Raw genomic sequence first — 22,500 nt, 5'->3', positions numbered from 1 at the left:
CTTGTGCAGACATTTAATTCATAAATGTTTGTACTGCATATACATCTGCACATGTTTCAGGAAGTGACATCTAGGTTGAACGTACATGATGGATGCATGTGTGTGTATGTGTGTGTGTATGTGTGTGTGAGAGTGAGAGAGAGAGAGAGAGAGAGAGAGAGAAACACACTTACCTGCTGCTGCAATTTTTCTTGCTTTTATTTTTCCTCTTGGAGCCGTCCCTGTCTTTGTGGCTGGTGAACGGTAACGTTGACGCGTACCCATGCTCTGCTTCTGCAAAATAAATAAATATATAAATATATTAACAATAAACAAACATATATTCTGTGATCAGTCGAAAAACACGTCAGTGCACTGAATACGTCCTCCCACGCAAAACCGTGACCTGTCGGATGTCTGTCTTGAAAAATAAAAAGAAGTCAAATGTTCTGCTTTTGGGTCAATGATGTCATCTGAACTGGAGTAAACCCAACAGCCCCAAATCACAACACATCCAGGAAGAGGGAGGAGGGTAAGGACAAGAAAAAGACTCGGAGCTGATGATGATGATGATGATGATGATGATGATGATGATAAGAGCAGGAAAACCTTCACCAGGTCTCAAAATAAAATAATCCCATAGCAGACAAGAAAGGAAGGATGAGGATGCAAAGAAGAAAAAAAAACATGTGGACGTACAAATGAGGCACAACAACAAATTATTTATTTATACAAACATCTAAATTTGCACTTGAAATTTCGAATAAAAGAATATTTGTTGTTATGTGTTACACACAAAGCGTGCGTGCACACACACATACATACACACACACACTCACCTACACACACTCACATGCATGCATACATACACACCCACAATAACTCATATACACACACACATCGCGCACACACCAAATCATACACACACACACACACTCATACACACACAGCGCGCGCACACACTCACATGCATGCATACATACACACACACACACATACACACACTCACATACAGCGCGCGCACACACACACACCAACTCATATACACACACACATCGCGCACACACCAACTCATACACACACACAGCGCGCGCGCACACACAGGCACACAGCGCGCGCATGCATGTTTGTTTGCATGCAAAATATTAAATATATATATATATATATTAAACAAGCTCGCGTTTTTTTTTTACCTCTTTCTCTACGATCAAGATACTCAGCAGCTTCGATCAACATCTGCACCATCCCGATGGCCGCCATGTTCCACAATAACACCGCCGTTAGTTACGGTGTAAAAAAAGGAAAACAAAAATAGAACAAAAATAAACAGGAGGAAAAATGTTGTCCTCGCGCGCGTCCGTTAGAGAGGAAAAACCGCAAACAAAAACAAAGCTAGCTCAGTGACAGCATGAGGAAAATATATTCTGTGAGGTAAATGTTTTATACAAAAAACGTGTCGTTCAAGAAAAGTAGTTTTATTTTTATAGTCAATCTAGTGTCGGTTCCCAAATGACGTGTCAGCAGCGAGCTAATGTGGCTAATCCGTGCTGTGATGCTAATGTACGGGCTGTGGTGAAAAAAAACAAACAAACACAAGCAGACAAAAATAAAGCTCTGAAAAATTAGGGGTGCAAATGATATAAAGTGCGAGTGAAAAAATTATTAATAGATTTTTTTTTTCTTCTCCTTCCAAACGAAATGTCAAAAACAAAAACAAACCTCTGACAAAAAAAATATTTAAACCTAATAAATTAGTTTCAGATTAAAAGCCCGTTTTTTTTTGCACCTCTGCTAAAATACTTCACTTGACGTTTTAATGGAAATAAAAAAAAAACAAACAAAAATCAGCTGCTGGTTTGTTTAAAAAAGTGACAAAATGAGCAAGAGAATAAAAAATAAACAAAGTGACAGACTTCCTGTCAAAAAAAACCCTAAAGTTTTACTGAAACTGATCAGGCTACGTTTCATTATCAGCCGTCAGCTCTTTAGCAACCGGTTAATTTTATTCTTAGGATTTAAATTTGAACAGAAAAACAAGCGAACAAAATGATAAACGTCGCTCTTTGCAGGCAGCTGAAACGCTTGTGAAGAGACTGTCATATTATCCTTTTCTTTACTGACGGCTCGGTCTCAATCGCACGCTCGCTCCATAAAAAGCTCCCTACGTAGGGCACAAAACAGCGTCATCTCGAGCTCACTCTTTACGTTAAACGCGTTTATTGGAACGCGACCCTGAAACGCCAGAGGATACGCTCTGCCATTGGACGACGCGTTAAGGAAAACTCGTTTCCTATTGGTCATTGAAACGAAGGCCGCGCGTGACACGAAGCCGCTTTCCTATTGGTCAAATCGGTCGTGGTTTCGACAGCTGAAGAGAACTGAGGAAAATAAGCAAAAAATACGCAACTAACAAAACGTGTTTCTGTATGTTTTTAGTCAGAAATAACACAGAGATCGATACGATGAAGATCAGTCGAACGGTGTAGCGTCTACTCGGTTTATTTAGTCAGTAATCGAAGCTATTCGTGTTTCGTTTGTTGTTCAATCGCTATTGGTCGCCTCTCGCCAGCATAGTCTCTTCTGATTGGCCGACAAGCAACACCCCCGGAAGTGCAGCTTAGCCACGCCCACCCTCCTCTTGCACATGCTGCTTTGCAGAAACAGGACTTCTCGATGCTCACGACCAATAACTATAACATTCTGTTGTACTTTCTCTATCTTTCCCAACACTAACACACGTAAACATATCCCTGAATTATTCTTTAATAAATAATTACATTAATAAAATAAATGATTACTGTTAACATGACAGATTAGTGCCATGTGACTCATTAAAATCAGTGGACTGACCTGATGAAGGCCAAGTGTATGCACAGACACAGTAACATCTGACACTGGGGCATTTATTCTAGATTATTACATCATAACAAAAGTATAATTAATAATAATTTTTTAAAAAAAGATGCAATGATGTCAAATTTTATTGAATGTTGGTATATATGTACATTATATGTATATGAACAGATTTAGGCCTGTAGTATTAGTCAAACAAACAAAAATTAAAATATATGCGCAACAAATAGGAAAGAAAACACACTATAAACATCAACGCGGCACTCGTTAAAGTCGCGGAGATCCATCTTCAATCAAGCGATGAAGTCCAGTGGTCTGTTGAAGCCACCTTTCCTGTTCATGTATTGCCTGTAAAAGAAAATATGATTACATCATTGATCTCCTCTCTGCAGCAACATATTACATCACCGTCAGCCAATGGGAGTCTTTGTTTCTGAGCTGGGAAGCGACTCCGGACGTGATTGGTCGACTGAGCCGAGGAGCAGCTGCTGCTGCTGCTAACAGGGATGTAAACAACACGGCGTCTCCTCAGCATCATGCAGACAGGAGGGAAAAAAAAAAAAAGATCTCCATCCTGAGACGGTTCGTGCAGAAGTCTCATATCGTAGAAATGCACGAACGGAGGACATTTAGAGACGAACAGTTCTATTTATTTATAAACCAGCACATAAAACTCTAATTAAAGCAAAAATGAGAGATAAAGATCTTTTTTCACCCTCATACATGTACATTTATATTTCCCTCATACTTCCACATTATTTATTTTTAAATAGATTTCACCGCCATAACCTCACTTCAGTTTATTTACACGTCACTGCCATCTCCATCTAAATGTTTTTCTAATCAAATCTATCCACTGTTCTCTTATTCTGTATTTCAGAAAAATCCAGGAACCGGGACGACGACCTGATTACAGAACGAACAGAACGTTCTGCACGTCACACAGAATGATGTGGTTTGTTTCCACGGAACCGAGAGACGACCGTTAACGTGCCGAGTGCCAGAGGAGTTTGGGTTTAACACCAGAGAACGTTTGTAAAAGAAATAGAGCTTAATGGTTTGTGTGAAATCAGAGAGAGAGCGAGAGAGACAGAGTTTCACCTTTAGGATGCTGCATTTAATCCTACAGGTTTTCAGGAGATGCTCAAACGAGCGCAAGAATGCTGACGTAATCGATCTGAACTCAGAGGGGAAACGCAGCCTGTTCTAATGATTGTAAATGAAGGAAAACATTGTGCGTGAGAGAGAAAGATCGTAATAATAAATAAATAACACAAACCTGTATTTCCTCTTCTGCGTGACGTTGATGGCGTGTGCGTTTACAGAACCGTCCACCTTCCGACCCTGAGAGAAACAAAGAGCTTGGTTTTTATTCTAGACGATAAATAAGCAGAGGATTAAAGCAGAGGAAGATTAAAACACTGGGATGTTAAATCAGACATTTATTATTTAATTCAATAAAAAAAAAAACCTACAACAAATATATCACCTTAACGATAATGTGAGACATGCAGTATGACGTAAAGGTTACAAAAACAAACCCAGATAAACAGCAGGGGTTCAAAATGAGAGACTGTTTAATTAAATAAGAATTTGTTTTAAAGAAGAAAAATATTTTGTAAATTTGACCAAACGATGAATCGCCTGTTCAAAATGTAATTGTTATTTATTTTAAAAAAAAAAAAAAAACCGTTCTGATGTTTATAGACTTTATAAAGCTTTAGAAAATTAATCGCACTGTTAACGGAATGGATGAAACACAAAAACTGCAGGTTTTGCGCCACCGTGTGGTCGTTATAGCATTAATCTGATTTTACGCTTTCAGAGCTTTCACCCATTTTGTTGTGTTCTGGATTATTCTGGTAATCGGTATTGAATCATTCCATGCTGATAAAATCTGTGTAAAATGCTCTCATACAACAAAGCAAACAGAAGAAGAAGAAAAAAACACTACAGTCGGTGGTAAATAAACAATCAGATAGACATCAACAAAAACCCCAGAACAACACACACACAGAGAGAGAGAGAGAGAGAGAGAGAGAGAGAGAGAGAGAATGAGAATGTGAGAGAGAGTGATAAACTGTGAAGGAATGTGAGAGAGAGTGGGTGAGAGTGTGTGTGTGAGTGAGTGTGTGACAGTGTGAGAGTGACAGTGTGTGTAAAAGGTACAACACTTTACTGTTAGTTTGATTTTTTTTGCTGTTGACATTTATGGCACGTGGCAGACGTCGTTATCCAGAGGAACATACAAAAGTTAAATCATCAATAACACCAACCGCCCGTGTGTGAAACGTAGCCTTTAATCGTTTATTCAGTTAAATTCTTAAACCAAGTGCATGATTTAAATTGGTTTTAAACTGAAGGCTTACAGTAAAGAGGAGCTTTACAAAGTGGTGTCACTCTTACCTTCGTGGTGTCAAAGGAACCGAAGCCCATCAGCTTCATCATCTCAATCTCCTCCTCCGTTTTCCCCTGCATGTCCTCGGCTGTGATACACACACACACACACACACACACACACACACCATTACCATTACGTTTATTCCTGCTGTCTGTTACATGTCTGTATTAACACAGTCTCACCTGATATCTGATGGACCTTCACAGGCTTCTCCTTCACCTCCTTCCGCTCATCCTCTCGTCTGTCCTTCTGCCTGAGCGGCGACAGTGAGGACGAACGGTGTCGCCGTGGAGACCTGTGTTTAAACACACACGGACATGACATGGGTTTCTAATCACACTGTACGAGATCCTGAACAATCAGATTCTGAACAACCTACAGGGTGTAACGATGACAACACGTTCATTTGCATCTTATACCAGATGTGGGCGTGGCCAAACACTGTGTTTATACATATACACACAGAGTTTGGTCGTCCCTCACATTTTTGTAAATATTTTATTTAATATATATTTATACATTATATAAAATTGTATAAATACATATGATGTAATATCTTTTCATGTGACAACACTGAAGAAATGACACTGTGCTACAGTGTAAAGTAGCGAGTGCGCAGCTTGTATAACAGTGTAAAGTAGCGAGTGCGCGGCTTGTACAACAGTGTAAAGTGGCAAGACACACTTGTCTTTGTCCTCCTCAGCTGGTTGCCACCACACGCGCTTGACACCATCTGAACCAAATAAGTTTATCGTGGTCTCATCAGACCACAGGACATGGTTCCAGTAATACATGTCCTTAATCTGCTTGTCTTTAGCAAACTGTTTGAAAGCTTTCTAGTGCATCATCTTAAGAAGAGGTTTCCTTCTGGAACAACAGCCATGCAGACCGGTTTAATGCAGTGTGTGGCGTATCGTCTGAGCTCTGACAGGCTGAACCCCCCACTCCTTCAACCTCTGCAGCAATGCTGGCAGCATTCATACATCTATTTCCCCAACACAACCTCTGGATATGACGCTGACCACATGCACTCAACTTCTTTGGTGGACCGTAGCGAGACCTGTTCTGAGTGGAACCTGTCGTGTTAAACCGCTGTATGGTCTTGGCCACTGTGCTGCAGCTCAGTTTCAGGGTCTTGGCGATCTTTTTATAACATACGCCATCTTTATGTAGAGCAACAATTCTTTTTTTTCAGATCCTAAGAGAGTTCTTAGCCATGAGGTGCCATGTTCAGAATCAGAATCAGAAAGAGCTTGATTGCCAGGCGTGTTTTCACATGCGAGGAATTTTATACACATATAGACAATTTGTATGTACAAATGTGCAAGTTGAACCTCCAGGGACCAGTATGAGAGAGTGAGAGCGATAAAACCAAATTTTAACACACCTGCGCACCCCATTCACACCCGAGACCTTGTAACATTAACGAGTCACATGACACCGGGGAGAGTAAACGGCTAATTGGGCCCAATTTGTATTCACTTTTGTGTCCAGCAGTTTAGACATTAATGGCTGTGTGTTGAGTTATTTTGAGGACACACACACACACACACACACATATATATATATATATATATATATATATATATATACATATATATATATATATATATATATATGTATATATATATATATATATATATATATATATATATATATATAAAAACACACATATTACAAACCAACACTTCTTGCCTCGTGCTCACCTTGATCGCCGCCTGTGCGGAGAGCGCGAGCGGCTCCTACGCCGTTCCCTTTCACGGTCCCTGTCCCGGTCTCGAGATCGCGAGCGCGTGCGCTCCCTCTCACGTTCTCTGCGCCTGCGCTCGCGGTCCCGTGAAGTCGAGCGCGAGCGGCGTCTCTCTGTAAACAACAACAACAATAATAATGTTAAAGATCAGTCTCGCGTCGGGCCGCGTCCTAAATCTCCCTCACTATCAGACACTAGTGTGTGTTACATGTGTGAGACGTAGAACAATGATGATGTGTAAACAAAAACACACACCGGAGATAAAGTGTTTATGCACTAAAGCGTCCGTTAAAGTGATACATAATAAACCCATAAATCACCGCACACATAACTGATCACATGTGTTAATTGTTACATGTTAAACACCACGTTAACGTTATTTATCTCTGTGCGCTTTCACCATCGATGCTACAACTAACAGCTACCTATAAGATATAAAATAAACCATACCACGTCGTGGGGGTGACCTGCTCCTACTTCGACCCATAGTCTAGATTTAAATCCTTTTATTTGAAGTTGCAATAACAATAATCTTGTAGAAATTTCTCGATGTAAACGTTCGCGTTACGCCATTTTCTATCGAAGCGCGCGACAAAAAATACCTTCCGGGGGGAACCGAACTCTCAGTTTCCCTTCTAACAGTTCCGATTTAAACGCGTTTAGTCATATCAGAATTAGAATCAGATTTATTCGTCATATACAGTCATATATTCTGTATTCATATTTAATACTCATACTGTCTATTGTATCACATCTGTATTGTCTTGTATAGTATAGTGTTATTTATGTCTGTATTGTATAGTGTTATTTATGTGTGTATTGTATAGTATAGTGTTATTTATGTGTGTATTGTATAGTATAGTGTTATTTATGTGTGTATTGTATAGTATAGTGTTATTTATGTCTGTATTGTATAGTATAGTGTTATTTATGTCTGTATTGTATAGTGTTATTTATGTGTGTATTGTATAGTATAGTGTTATTTATGTGTGTATTGTATAGTATAGTGTTATTTATGTGTGTATTGTATAGTATAGTGTTATTTATGTCTGTATTGTATAGTATAGTGTTATTTATGTCTGTATTGTATAGTATAGTGTTATTTATGTGTGTATTGTATAGTATAGTGTTATTTATGTCTGTATTGTATAGTATAGTGTTATTTATGTCTGTATTGTATAGTATAGTGTTATTTATGTGTGTATTGTATAGTATAGTGTTATTTATGTCTGTATTGTATAGTATAGTGTTATTTATGTGTATATTGTATAGTATAGTGTTATTTATGTGTGTATTGTATAGTATAGTGTTATTTATGTCTGTATTGTATAGTATAATGTTATTTATGTCTGTATTGTCTTGTATAGTGTTATTTATGTGTGTATTGTATAGTATAGTGTTATTTATGTCTGTATTGTATAGTATAGTGTTATTTATGTGTGTATTGTATAGTATAGTGTTATTTATGTGTGTATTGTATAGTATAGTGTTATTTATGTGTGTATTGTATAGTATAGTGTTATTTATGTGTGTATTGTATAGTATAGTGTTATTTATGTCTGTATTGTATAGTATAGTGTTATTTATGTGTGTATTGTATAGTATAGTGTTATTTATGTCTGTATTGTATAGTATAGTGTTATTTATGTGTATATTGTATAGTATAGTGTTATTTATGTGTGTATTGTATAGTATAGTGTTATTTATGTCTGTATTGTATAGTATAATGTTATTTATGTCTGTATTGTCTTGTATAGTGTTATTTATGTGTGTATTGTATAGTATAGTGTTATTTATGTCTGTATTGTATAGTATAGTGTTATTTATGTGTGTATTGTATAGTATAGTGTTATTTATGTGTGTATTGTATAGTATAGTGTTATTTATGTGTGTATTGTATAGTATAGTGTTATTTATGTCTGTACTTTTGAGAGTCACAAACAGCTGGAACCAAATTCCTTGTGTGTGTCAACAACAACACACTTGGCCAATAAACCTGATTCTGATATTAATTCTGATTCTGAAACACACACACACGCATGCACACACACACACACATACATACATACACGTACATACATACATGCACAAAACACATACACACACATACATACACACATACATACATACACACACACACACACACACACACACACACACACACACACACACACACACACACACACACACATATTATATTCATATTTGGCATGAGAGCAGTAAACATTTAAATAGTAAAGAATTACATATTTACATACTACTTGTATGTAATGAATTACAGAATTAATTACAGCACACAGATAATAGTCCCTGTATTAGCTGCTTAAGCCGGATATGGCTTGGGGGGAAAATGTTTTTATGCCTAGATGTTGCAGTGCACAGAGATCTGTAGTGTATTCAGAAGAGAGAAGTACAAACAGGTTGTGGTTGTGGTGAGAAGGGTCTATAATGATGTTACCTGCTCCTTTCTTTACTCTAGAGTATTGTACAAGTCCTGAAGGTTGGGCAGGTGAACACCAATGATCCTTAACAGTCCTAACAGTCTGTCTGCTGCAGTCTTTTTAAATCCGATTTGCTGGCTGACCCAAAACCAAACAGTTATAGAAGAGCACAGAACCGACTCAATAACAGCTGAGTAAAATCTTCAGGTTAAACTTTTTCAGTCGATAAAAGGAAGTAACACCTTCTGCTGGGCCTTTTTCACAATGGAGTCAATGTGAGTGTCCCAAGTCAGGAACGTCAATGACTCCACTGCAGCCACAGTGCTGTCCATGATGGTGAGTGGGGGAAGGGGAGGGCAGGGGGTTTCTCCTGAAGTCCACAATCATCTCCACTGTTTTGAGCGTATTGAGCTCCAAGTTGTTGTGACTGCACCAGACAGCCAGCTGCTCAACCTCTTGTCTGTATCCAGACTCGTCTTCGTCCCAATTTAACTATTAAACCATTTAAAAGTTAAATCGCAATATAAAAGAAAAAAGCTTGAACATAAAGATTTGAATAAAAGAAAAATGAACAGAATTTTTAAGATTCAAAATTTAAAAAGGTCAAATATTATTAAATCGACTTTAACGAATGACTTAGCTTAAAAAATACTTTTTTATTACTTTATTAATAAAATAATGCAACATCCTGTGTACATTATGTAAGATAAGAACATTTCTATGTTCATTGATCATTTCCCTTTTTTTTACTTTTAATTTTAAAACGAATGTTGTTTATAATGTTAAAATAAGTGACTTTTTTTAGACAGAGAAAGATTCAAAACCTAATCTGACTTGAAAATGCTGAAAATGCTGGATTATACACAGATTATAGAAGAGTTTCTAGCCAAAGGTCAATGTTTTACTTGTAACGAAAGTAGAAACTATAAACACCTTCGTATGATGTGCCGTATGCAGTCAACCTAAGAGTATACGGTGCGGTGTGTACAGGGGCATTTGTACGGTGGCCGAGAAGTGCAAAAGACATTAACAAATCCGAAAACAAATTAACAAATCCGAAAACAAATTAACAAATCCGAAAACAAATTAACAAATCCGAAAACAGAAAACACAACGACAAGTCAGACAACCCAGAAACGGTAGTGTATCGTTTTTGAATGTAAACTTACCGATCATTGGACAAGACACCTGTCACTCAAGATATACAGGTATGGAATCTTATGTGTAATGTGTAAAGTTCTCCGTTTAAATATAAGAAAATAACAGAATTAATCCACAGTAATCCATTCCATCCATCCATTCCAACTTTTCCCTGCGGCAGACTGTTGAACTTCATGTATACCTTGAGTGACAGCTGTCTTGTCCAATCACAAACTATACCAACCTCTTCCGGGTTGTCTGAAATGTCGTTGTGTTTTCTGATTTGTTAATGTGTTTCGTGCACCGATTCAGACAACCCGGAAGAGGTAGGTATAGTTTGTGAATGGAAACTTACCGCTCATTGGACAAGACACCTGTCATTAAAGATATAAAGGTGAATGAAAGGTGTCTCGTCCGGTGATGGTAAGTTTCCATTCACAAACTATACCAACCTCTTCCAGGTTGTCTGACTTGTTAATGTGTTTTGGGATTTGTTAATGTGTTTTGCACTTCTCGGCCACCGTACATTTGGGATTAAAGGAAACATCGCTCAGTGCAAATGAATAAAAACTAAATCTGAAGGATTTAGTTAGATGATTGAATTGTTTGGTTAAACTAATGTCACTGAGCGAGTGTCAGAAAAATGATGCAGTCTGTCAACGTGTAAATAATATCATTTATGAGTTTTTTTAGGGTTAGACGATGTGTTTTGAAACAGAAGTGATCTATTATTGAGTTGCTGATGAGCGATATAAAACTTAACAAATGTCCCAGTGGTTAATTATTTAAAAAACAACAACAACAACAACAAAGCAGGCAGAAATTCTTGTCAATGATTTTTATTGACCGGCACAACCTCGGGTTTCGTCTATCACTTTACATCCTAACATGACATGGATTCAAACCAGCACATATGCACACAAAGGAGATTAAATAAGAGTTACTGACTGTAAAAATAATTACAACTGCAAAAAAAAAAAAAAAAAGGATAATAGAAAATAAGTCTAGGAAGTAGAATGTCTGAGTGCTGTTACAAAGTTGGGCCTTTTTTTCATTCGTTTGCATATACAAGTCAAAGTCATGTTTATTTGATGTTTTATTTTTTTCTATTCATAAATTCTATTTATAACCATGTGAAACTCGAAGAGGAAGCCAGACCGGCGTCGGTAAAGATGACACATGATAGGAGGTACGTGTGTGATATAACCGTCAGCAGACGATTAACATCTCAAGTGCTGATTTCATGCCGTGTTCTTGTCTAACGTGCTCGTGCCGAGTGTAACGTTAAGTTAAAAAGCGTGTGAACAGCTCGTTTCTGGAGCTTTCTTCGTTGTGGGGTTTAGTCAGATCATCATGAGAATAAGCTTTGTTATAAAACAATAATCTGTAAATGCTTCATGGACAAACAGACGGATACACACTGTGTTAATCAAATGTTTGTGTTACTGGAACAACAGACGTGTGTGTGTATGAGAGAGTGTGTGTGTGAGAGAGAGTGTGTGTGTGTGTGTGTATGAGAGAGAGAGAGAGAGAGAGATCTCAAGTCTCAGCCTTCTCTTTCTGCTTCTTGCTCTTCTTTAGGAACGACGGAGCTTTGAACTTCTTCTTCTTCTTGAACGGTGACTTTGAGGGAGAGCCCTCGGGGGTGGTGCCCACAGGCTTGGTGGGCGGGGCAGTGGGCGGGACAACAGAGGTTTCTGATGTGTCACTGGTTGAGAGAGCCTTCAATCCTTTCTCCAGCTCATCCTGCTGCTTCTCGCCCTCCTCCTCCTTCCCATTCGGGACCGTGTCCGTGGTTTTCCCGTCCGTCTCTGAAGTCAGGAGAAGAAGTAAAAGTGTTAAACTAGACAGCTTTATTTCGCACGTCTGCTGTGTTAAGTGGGTTTGAGCAAAACCTTGCTGAGTTCTCGGTGCGGTTCTTCGCTCACAGCGAGAGCACAGCGATCACGCTCAGGTCTGTGAGAAAGTGGCCCATCTGCTTCTCAGCAAACTCAAGTGAAATAAAGCGAGTCGACTCTGAGTCGACTCTAAACGAATCAAATATGCTGCGTTACTTGAGTTGCAGTGTTTTAATTTTCTACTAAACTGAGCCAAATGACTGAGCTGTAGCATTGTAGAAATGCCATTGTTTCATTTTTCTATTTTAACCAGGACTCTATTCGCACCTCATTTAATTCTGTGCAGTGTGAAATCAAACCAAAGAAGCATCGAATTCACTCTGATTCCTTCTGATTTAGGCTTGAAAGAAATTTCTCAATGCACGTTTGTAGAAAAGAAGAAAACATGAAGGATTCGAGCTCCACCCACGTCTAAGCAGAGTTACTCAGAAAGCCACAGTGTTATTAGTGAGCATGTTGTGTGAGTGTGTTAGAGACGTGCGAGGCGTGAGGGCTCACCTGAGGCAGGTGGTTTGATGGGGGAGGGGACTTTTGTGGGAGAGGAAGCAGGGGGAGGAGTCCCTGTATCGTTTGTCACCTCCTCCACACCTGACGAGGAGGAGATCGGAGGGAAGGAGATGTAAAAACGAGTGATTAGTGAGTCACACACAGAGAGTTTAGTGATACTGTGGAATAACAGCTTGTGAATCTTAACATCGGAGAGAAGTGAATGATTCTGTAAAGATAATGAGATATATTACAAAAGAAAATAACAACAATCCTGAGCTTCATGGCTGATGTAAAACTAAACCCAATTCTCATTTCACTCCACATGAATATATTTATATATAAAGTGCTGTGAAATGTATTTTTTGCCGCGAGTGGTTAATTAAACGTCGTTAATGGGTGGATTGTGTAACTAAAGGTGCGATTCCTTCTTCTCAGGTGAGGTGAGTGATTCTCTTTTTAACATTTTTTTTCATGATTTCAGTAAATTATTTTATCTTTCATTTTATCTCTCATATTCAGTTTTGTTTGAAGATCTGAAACAAATAAGTCTATGTAGAAATAAAAGAAATCAGGAAAGGGGGTCATTACTTTTTCACAGCACCGTGTGTATTAAAATGAAGATACAAATCAAACAGGAAGCAAGTTATCATCAGCACCCTGCATCACGTTACGGCTTCAGACGTTAAGCCTCGTTCACTTTCCGTGTTTAGAGATGCGAGTGTGTCTGAGCGATGACATTAGCGCGATTCAAGCTAAACCGGTAGCTTTTGTTACTTGTCAGATGTTCAGACAGCTGGAGTGCGCAGTGATTAGTGGTAGTGTAGTGTAGTGTGTAGCAGGTCATTTGGGAGGCACCGCACACGCAGGACGTTTAAGCGATCGTTCAGTTCAGCTGTCGCTTTGTTGTGTACTAGTGTGAACGTAGGATCATGCACCGGTGACAGATTTGGCTGGCAGACATGCGAGATGCTGTAGAAGGAGGAGGAACTGAGTAATGGTTAGTGGTGTTGGGGGTCGTACCGTCCACCTCCTTCTTACGCTCAACTTCTTTGCGATATTCCTCCAGCGCCTGATCCGTCAGCTCGTTGAACGGGTTCGGTGGTTCTGGCTCGGGGGTTGAAGGGGGCTCCATGATTTCTGGAGACTGTGTTGAGGGGCACATATACATACCACAGACACACACACACACATACATACACAAATGTCAGACATGAAGAATCATTACACACAACACAAGACATTTATACGCAATCTATTTTTTTTTTTATTCTTCCACTTTGTTGCACTGATGATGATGATGATGATGATGATGATTACAGTGATGGTGCGCGTGTCATTCAGGTACAATGGTTAATTCTGGAACACGATTTACACACTCCGTCATTTGGTCTCAAAGCTCTTTGTCTGACTTAGTTTAGTGAGATGAGCCTGAGATCAGACATCACACTCTGAGCTGAGAAGACAGAAAATCAATCACCTTAACACACACACAAGGTAAGTCGTCACTCAGAATGTTCTCTGTAATTAAAGATCATCGCATGCTTATGACAGCTGGAGATCAGAGACAAGTGTGTGTGTTTGTGAGTGTGTGTGTGGGGGGGTCTATGTGTGTGTTCATATGTGTGTGTGTGTGGGGTCTATGTGTGTGTTCATATGTGTGTGTGTGGGGGGGTCTATGTGTGTGTTCATATGTGTGTGTGTGGGGGGTTTGTGTGTGGGTCTATGTATGTGTGTGTGCGGGGGTCTGTGTGTGTGTGTGAATGTGTGTGTGTGTGCGTGTGTGTGTGTGAGAGAGTACGTGTGTGTGAGGGGGTCTATATGGGTGTGTGTATGTGTGTATGTGTGTTTGGGGGGGGAGTCTATATGTGTGTGTGTGTATGTGTGTTTGTATGTGTGTGTGGGGGGGTATATATATGTGTGTGTGTATGTGTGTGTGTATGTATGTGTGTGTGTGTGTGTGTGTGTGTGTGTGTGAGTATGTGTGTGTGTGTGAGTATGTGTGTGTGTGTGTGAGTATGGTATGTGTGTATGTGTGTATGTGTGTATGTGTGTGTGTGTGTCTGTGTGTGTACGTGTGTGTATTTGCATGTGTGTGTGTGTGGGGGGGAGTCTATATGTGTGTGTGTATGTGTGTGTGTGTGTGTGTGTGGGGGGGGTCTATATGTGTGTGTGTATGTGTGTGTGTATGTATGTGTGTGTGTGTGAGTATGTGTGTGTGTGTGTGTGTGTGAGTATGTGTGTGTGTGTGTGTGTGTGTGTGAGTATGGTATGTGTGTATGTGTGTGTGTGTGTGTACGTGTGTGTATTTGTATGTGTCTGTGTTTGTGTACGCGTGTGTGTGTGTGTGTGTATGTATGTGTGTATGTGTGTGGGGGGGTCTGTATGTGTGTGTGTATGTATGTGTGTGTGTGTGTATGTGTGTGTGTATGTGTGTGTGTGTGTGTGTGTATATGTGTGTGGGGGGGTCTGTATGTGTGTGTGTGTATGTATGTGTGTGTGTGTGTGTGTGTGTGTGTGTGTATGTGTGTGTGAGTATGTGTGTGTGTGTGTGAGTATGTGTGTGTGTGTGTGTGTACATGTGTGTATTTGTATGTGTGTGTGTTTGTGTACGTGTGTGTGTGTGTGTGTGTGTTCAGGTAGAACACTGACTCTAAAGTCACCCCATTCTCCTGTACAGATATCTGTCATGCGTGTTTAGTGTCTGTACCGGTGGGCTGTTCTCCGTGATCACGCCAGCTAATAACTGAGACTGCGGTCCTGCCGTCTTCATGTCCTGACGGTTCTGCTCTCGGATCTGAGACCAAGAGAATAAGAGAAAAACAGAAAGAGGATTATTATAGTGTTGTTCGGATTCTCCAGGTCCGATTGGTCAGAAGGTGTTTCTATAGTGTGGTTTCTATAGTAACGGCGAAAAGAAGCCAAGAGTTTCTGTAATATAACATTTCTAGAAGAAGTCATAGGTATCTGAATGAGTGTCTGGTGTCAGAGGTAAAGCTGTAAAGCTCCAGACGGAGGAGTTTCTCCATAACGTGACAATTGGACATTTTTGATAAACTTTTTAAAAAAAAATTTAAGACAGAGAAGAAAAGAGAGACAGGAAGTTTATAGGAACTAACTTCCTCATCATAAAAAATAATTATATGGATATACAGTGATGCCTCGAGATACGAGTGCTCTGACATACAAATTTTTTGAGATACGAGCTGTGATTCGACCGGATTTTTGGCTTGAGATACGAGCAGATTTTTGAGATACGAGCATCCGAGCTGCCGCCGCCGAAACAAAGATCCCCAACAACCACGTGTGCTCTGTTTCCCGCCTCAGCTTCCCGCGTCTCACTCGGTTAAAGCCGCCTTTCCACTGCACACGACAAGCGACGGCCGATAAACAGGAAGTCATTCATTTCCTATGGAGAGTCACAAAGGCGCTGCGTGAGGTGACGACCATCTGAGGATCCGTCATTTTCGGATCCATTTTGAGCGTCGGATCCGTTAAAAAATTTAACTTGTGCGACTACGCCGCATCTCATATGCCAACCGGACGGGTTTTTATTAAAACAACCAAACGGCAGATGTTAGTGAGGAAAGAGTGACAAAAAAGGCAAAAACAAGTGAAGAGAAAAGCGATAAAGAAAATTAAGCAAAATGAATGTAAAGAAAACAGAAATTGTAGCAATTAAGTTCAGTTAACTTAAGAGAAATCAAGCATCGTGTTAGTTCTGACAGGCCACGTGGTCAAGCGTGCATCAGCTGTTAATCAGCTGTCCACGACGCGCACCAATCCGGTTACGACATCCATATTACCGACCATTTAAATTCCCATTCATTGAGCCGCTTTCTAGAGCTTCGCTGCTGCTGCGATCTAAACTCCCTCCTCCAACCCCGACTCCACCGAGCCGGAACCCGTGTTCTTTGTACCAGTTTACGTCATAAATCTCCACATATCTCTCTCTCTCTCTCTCTCTCTCTCTCTCTCTCTCTCTCTCTAATTATTTAATTATTTATTTATCCATTCATTCATTTATTATTTTCCTTTCCTATTTTTAACTCTATGCGTGATTAGTGGTTCTGTTATACGGAGGTCTGTTCTATTTACTAGTTGCTGCTCTCCGCGCTCTAAATGAAGTTTAGTTAAGTTCCATTTAAGTGTAAAGTGGCATTAAGAGTGTACAGTAGCGAGTAAGTGAACGAAAGTGAAGGTGTAATTCCTCCTAACTCCTCCTCCTGTTTACTCCTCCGCCTGTTTACTCCTCCGCCTGTTTACTCCTCCCTCAACACCTCCGTGCACCTCCGTAAAGTAAAACCAGTTTATTTTTTTAACATTCTCTTTTATTACTGTATGTTTTTATACAATATTTGTCATTTATATATACAGGTACTGAACATTTTTCATATTCAAAACACACAAACAAAACAACTGGAGTGGAATTTTGCGAGCTGGAACGGATTAATGGGATTTCAATTCATTTAAACGGGGAAAATTGCTTTGAGATACGAGCAATTTGAGATACGAGCAAAGTCACGGAACGAATTAAACTCGTATCTCGAGGTATTACTGTATATATATACTGTATTATATATTATGTACTGTGTATACTATATATAACAGATATAATATTTTCTTTATTTGTTGGAAAATTGCTATGAAATAAAAAAAAAAAAAAGTCGTGCCTCTTCCTGTTGCTGTGTCTTTTTTTGTGGCATTTTAGACCTCACTTAAAGGACCTAGTTGTTTAGATTTTCATCTTAGACGGCTGTTGATGGAAGGCTCTTAATGCTCTGATTTTCTTTTCTTTCTGTCTTTTTATTTAAACATGTCGTTTCACGATACTGTACCTTATTCCTGGTCTCCAAAACCTCCTGCGGGTTGGTAAAGAGAGGAACAAACTGGTTGGGGTTTTCGATCTTGATGGCTGTGCCGCCGCTTTGGGTTACCTCGTCCGACCGCAGCCACTGCCACTGATGACGGAAGGAAACGGAGAGTGAGCGGGAGTTTGTATATATAGTGGAGGTGAATATAGAGGAGACAGAACAGCAAAATAGGTATAGAGTGGAGCAGCCAGAGGGCAGCAGAGACACTGCAGTAATATGTCTCATGATCCTGAAATATCTCCTCTGCATTGCAGAGGGACAGAGAGAGAGAGAGAGAGAGAGAGAGAGAGAGAGAGAGAGAGAGAGAGAGAGAGAGAGAGAGAGAGAGAGAGAGAGAGAGAGAGAGAGAGAGAGAGAGAGAGAGAGAGAGAGAGAGAGAGAGAGAGAGAGAGAGAGAGAGAGAGAGAGAGAATGTAGTATTTTCCAACAAGTACTCAGCATCACTGCTGAATTGACTCATTGTAATAAAATTCAAGTCTTAAAAATTAATCCTGTCCAAAATGCTCCTCATTACTAATATATTCAGAGGCATGAAAACATCTTGTTGCTTCCTGCTCAAATGTCTGCACCTTCAGAGAAGCCTTTTATTTCCAAAGAGAAATTCCTGTGTAGGCAGAGAACAGACCCCATGACGCTGTGAATTCTGGATTCTGATTGGTTGAGTGATAATGATGAACTTTCTGTCCACCCCAGTGTGGTTTAACTCTTTAAAAAGCCGATGCTGTCGATATGTTCGTTTATTTAAGATCTATGGAAGAAGTCTCCGGTGTCAGCCCTTTGTAACAGTTACGCTTGGTCTGAGAAATGATGAAATGACAAGTTTTGAGAGCACCAGGAGAGAGAGAGAGAGAGAGAGAGAGAGAGTGTAAAAAGAGACGCGTAGTTTTTTTAGTACATTAGTTAACTTTCAGGAAGTGAACTCTAGGCCTGACTTTCTCCTTTCCAGTGTTAATAATTTCAGATTGTAAACATACATTATCATTGATGTGGTTCATGGCAGTGAAAGATGGTGTAGTTCTGACCGTGGTGCGGTGGCCGGGGCTCGCCTGGTCCTGGTTGACCTTTTGGTAAGTGTTAGGTGTGTTCAGCCATCTCGTTTTCTCCAGCTGTTGTTTGTGGGCGTGAGGTTGAAGGCGCACTTGCACTCGTTTCCCCTCATCATCGAAGCTGAAGGAGGTGACGGTGGCGGGAACCTCAACCTCTCTGCGCGTCCTGGAGCGCTCCAGGAGGACAGGGAAGCGGTAGGCGTAACCAGTACGGTATCCCTGAACACAAGCAGAAAGGGAACACAGCACTTTTCATGACTGTATGTATTTTGAGTGGTGTTTGTATGGTGTAGTATATACAGTGTAGTGTATAGTGTATAAAATGTAGTGTATAGTGTATACAGTGTAGTGTGTAGTGTATACAGTGTAGTGTATAGTGTATAAAATGTAGTGTATAGTGTATACAGTGTAGTGTGTAGTGTATAGTGTATAAAATGTAGTGTATAGTGTATACAGTGTAGGGTGTAGTGTATAAAATGTAGTGTATAGTGTATACAGTGTAGTGTGTAGTGTATAGTGTATAAAATGTAGTGTATAGTGTATACAGTGTAGTGTGTAGTGTATAGTGTATACAGTGTAGGGTGTAGTGTATAAAATGTAGTGTATAGTGTATACAGTGTAGGGTGTAGTGTATAGTGTATACAGTGTAGGGTGTAGTGTGTAGTGTATACAGTGTAGTGTGTAGTGTATAAAATGTAGTGTATAGTGTATACAGTGTAGGGTGTAGTGTATAGTGTATAAAATGTAGTGTATAGTGTATACAGTGTAGTGTGTAGTGTATAGTGTATAAAATGTAGTGTATAGTGTATACAGTGTAGTGTGTAGTGTATAGTGTATACAGTGTAGGGTGTAGTGTGTAGTGTATACAGTGTAGGGTGTAGTGTATAAAATGTAGTGTATAGTGTATACAGTGTAGGGTGTAGTGTATAGTGTATACAGTGTAGGGTGTAGTGTGTAGTGTATACAGTGTAGTGTGTAGTGTATAAAATGTAGTGTATAGTGTATAGTGTATACAGTGTAGGGTGTAGTGTGTAGTGTATACAGTGTAGTGTGTAGTGTATAAAATGTAGTGTATAGTGTATACAGTGTAGGGTGTAGTGTGTAGTGTATACAGTGTATACAGTGTGGTGTGTAGTGTGTAGTGTATACAGTGTAGGGTGTAGTGTGTAGTGTATACAGTGTATACAGTGTGGTGTGTAGTGTGTAGTGTATACAGTGTAGTGTGTAGTGTGTAGTGTATACAGTGTAGTGTATAGTGTATACAGTGTAGAATGTAGTGTAGTGTATACATTGTAATGTATAGTGTGTAGGGTGTAGTGTATACAGTGTAGTGTTAGTGTATACAGTGTAGGGTGTAGTGTATACAGTGTAGTGTGTAGGGTGTAGTGTATACAGTGTAGTGTTAGTGTATACAGTGTAGGGTGTAGTGTATACAGTGTAGTGTGTAGTGTATAAAATGTAGTGTATAGTGTATACAGTGTAGGGTGTAGTGTGTAGTGTATACAGTGTATACAGTGTGGTGTGTAGTGTGTAGTGTATACAGTGTAGGGTGTAGTGTGTAGTGTATACAGTGTAGGGTGTAGTGTGTAGTGTATACAGTGTAGTGTGTAGTGTATACAGTGTAGTGTATAGTGTATACAGTGTAGAATGTAGTGTAGTGTATACATTGTAATGTATAGTGTGTAGGGTGTAGTGTATACAGTGTAGTGTTAGTGTATACAATGTAGGGTGTATTTCTAACCAGGTTGTCGAGGGTCCTCATGAGCGCCTCGAATTCGTGCTCTCCGAGTCGGGTCTTGTGCATGGGTCCGAAGGTGGATCCGGCCCAGCCCACGGTGCCGGTGGGGTTCGGTCTGTGTACGTTCCGGTCCAGCATGATGAGGTTCTCCTCTCCTCCAGCACAGCACAGAGCTGAAACCTGTAACATCACATATGTCTTTTCTGCTCACCCACGAGTCTACAGTCACACTGCACTGGTCCAGGATCAGGCTTCACAGGAAACACAGCCTCAGTTCCTACCTGTATCTGACAGGCTGTCTGGATGTGGTAGATGGTGTAGAAGGCCTCCTCTACCGACTCTCCCAGAGCCACGAAGCCATGGTTCCTCAGGACGAGAACCTTGTGTTGAGATAAAACAACTTATCATTCAGTGCATCAGTGAGTGCATCAGCTGATGATGATTCCGAGTTTTTCCTCTCACCTTGCATGTGGGCCCGAGACTCTTCTGCAGGTCCACTCTGTCCTCCTCCTCCTCCATCAAGCCATTGTAGTCGTAATACGCCACCTCGCCCACCAGCAAAGCCTCATGGGACAGCGGCAGGAGGCCACACTTCATGGCTGACACCTGGATCAAACGGATTAAAGTTTAATAACTTTAATAACTTAAGAGCTGAAAGGTTTTGTTGGGTTATTTCAGTGTCAGACGTCTACACAGGCTTTTCCTTTAATGTACATGACAATCAAAGAGTGAAAACACACTGTTACCTGTGAGTGTTGCTGTGTAAGAGTATGCAAATGATTTAGTTTTTGGAGGTGTGTGTGTGTGTGTGTCGTACAGCAGCTGTAGCGGGAGTGTGGAGGTGTAGCAGGCAGCGGACATCGGGTCGGGCGGAGTAAATGGCCGAGTGCAGGCTGAAGGCGGATACATCTACTCCTAATGTAGTGCTGCCCTGCTCCATCACATCACCCAGGATATTCACCTTAACCTACACACACACGCACACACACGCACACAAACACAAACACACGCACACACACGCACACAAACACAAACACACACATACAGGAACACACACACATACACACACACATACAGGAACACACACACACATACACACAAACACAAACACACACAGGAACACACACAAACACAGAAACACACACAAACACACACACACACCATCCAGCAAACCAAATATAGCTACAGTTTAGTTTCAGAAGCCATTACAGCAGGACAGCTACACAGGACATTAGATATGTCTTATAAATGATCTCATGCATATTTCATCATCTCGTATTAAAAATACATCTCACATTAATCTCTGTGATTAAACGAACAGAATCAAATACTTCTTACGCAACAGATGAGTAGACTGAGAGAGAAAACATGTAAAACATTATAAAATCAGACATTTCTGCTCTCTGACAACACAGAGGGTGAGACTCTCACCAGGTTAGAGGCGGTGACCTCGCCATAGGTCAGGCCTTCAGGTAGAACCAGGAAGTGCTCCTGCTCTTTACTGATACGCATCTACAGCCAGAGCAAGAGAGAGAGACAGTCAGAGACATTATTATACACACTGTGTCATAAACAAGTGCTTCTTATAGCTTTTATAGAGTGTATTGTGAAGGATTTAATGAGAAATGTGTAGCCCGTAGTGTGTAAGACGTAGTGTGTAGTGTGTAGTGTGTAAGACATAGTGTGTAGTGTGTAGTGTGTAAGACGTAGTGTGTAGTGTGTAAGACGTAGTGTGTAGTGTGTAGTGTGTAAGACGTAGTGTGTAAGACATAGTGTGTAGTGTGCAGGGTGTAGTGTGTAGTGTGTAAGACGTAGTGTGTAGTGTGCAAGGTGCAGAGTGTAGTGTGTAGGGTGTAGTCTGTAGGGTGTAGTCTGTAGGGTGTGTGTTGTGTGT

The 22,500-nt window shown here is 40.2% G+C and overlaps 3 protein-coding genes across 8 annotated transcripts in view; all 3 read right to left on the bottom strand.

Annotated features, from left to right (window-relative positions):
• Positions 1–2,212, bottom strand: part of mxd1 (MAX dimerization protein 1) — a 28,394-nt gene extending 26,182 nt beyond the window's left edge. Inside the window, exons 1-2 of one of the 2 annotated variants that reach the window (XM_060882812.1) lie at positions 1,173–2,212; positions 174–273 (exon numbers count right to left, since the gene is read on the bottom strand). In XM_060882812.1, the coding sequence (XP_060738795.1) occupies positions 174–273; positions 1,173–1,239 (167 nt within the window). In that variant the 5' untranslated portion in view covers positions 1,240–2,212. The remainder of the gene's footprint in view (positions 1–173; positions 274–1,172) is intronic. The other variant, XM_060882811.1, reaches the window with a different exon arrangement.
• Positions 2,213–2,942: 730 nt separating this feature from the next.
• Positions 2,943–7,586, bottom strand: snrnp27 (small nuclear ribonucleoprotein 27 (U4/U6.U5)). Its single transcript, XM_060882813.1, has 6 exons — positions 7,434–7,586; positions 6,940–7,096; positions 5,416–5,528; positions 5,239–5,318; positions 4,112–4,176; positions 2,943–3,180 (listed from the first exon to the last, which is right to left on the bottom strand). The coding sequence occupies exons 1-6, from the start codon at positions 7,468–7,470 to the stop codon at positions 3,126–3,128; spliced, it is 507 nt and encodes a 168-aa protein (XP_060738796.1). The 5' UTR covers positions 7,471–7,586; the 3' UTR covers positions 2,943–3,125.
• A 3,801-nt stretch (positions 7,587–11,387) lies between these two features.
• The window catches only part of add2 (adducin 2 (beta)), a 19,853-nt gene continuing 8,740 nt past the window's right edge, over positions 11,388–22,500 (bottom strand). For 2 of the 5 annotated variants that reach the window (XM_060883454.1, XM_060883459.1), the window contains 11 exons: positions 22,038–22,118; positions 21,424–21,573; positions 21,069–21,212; positions 20,888–20,986; positions 20,610–20,786; positions 18,845–19,087; positions 17,787–17,909; positions 15,659–15,745; positions 13,972–14,095; positions 12,961–13,050; positions 11,388–12,375 (listed from right to left, as the gene is read on the bottom strand). In XM_060883454.1, coding sequence (XP_060739437.1) covers positions 12,104–12,375; positions 12,961–13,050; positions 13,972–14,095; positions 15,659–15,745; positions 17,787–17,909; positions 18,845–19,087; positions 20,610–20,786; positions 20,888–20,986; positions 21,069–21,212; positions 21,424–21,573; positions 22,038–22,118 — 1,590 coding nt within the window. In that variant the 3' untranslated portion in view covers positions 11,388–12,103. The remainder of the gene's footprint in view (positions 12,376–12,960; positions 13,051–13,971; positions 14,096–15,658; positions 15,746–17,786; positions 17,910–18,844; positions 19,088–20,609; positions 20,787–20,887; positions 20,987–21,068; positions 21,213–21,423; positions 21,574–22,037; positions 22,119–22,500) is intronic. The other 3 variants (XM_060883455.1, XM_060883456.1, XM_060883458.1) reach the window with 3 other exon arrangements.

This window comes from Tachysurus vachellii, chromosome 12 (genome assembly GCF_030014155.1).
Source record: "Tachysurus vachellii isolate PV-2020 chromosome 12, HZAU_Pvac_v1, whole genome shotgun sequence".
Taxonomy (NCBI): Eukaryota; Metazoa; Chordata; class Actinopteri; order Siluriformes; family Bagridae; genus Tachysurus; species Tachysurus vachellii.
The sequence above is the reverse complement of the archived record's forward strand: the minus strand, read 5'-3'. Positions and strand labels throughout refer to the sequence as shown.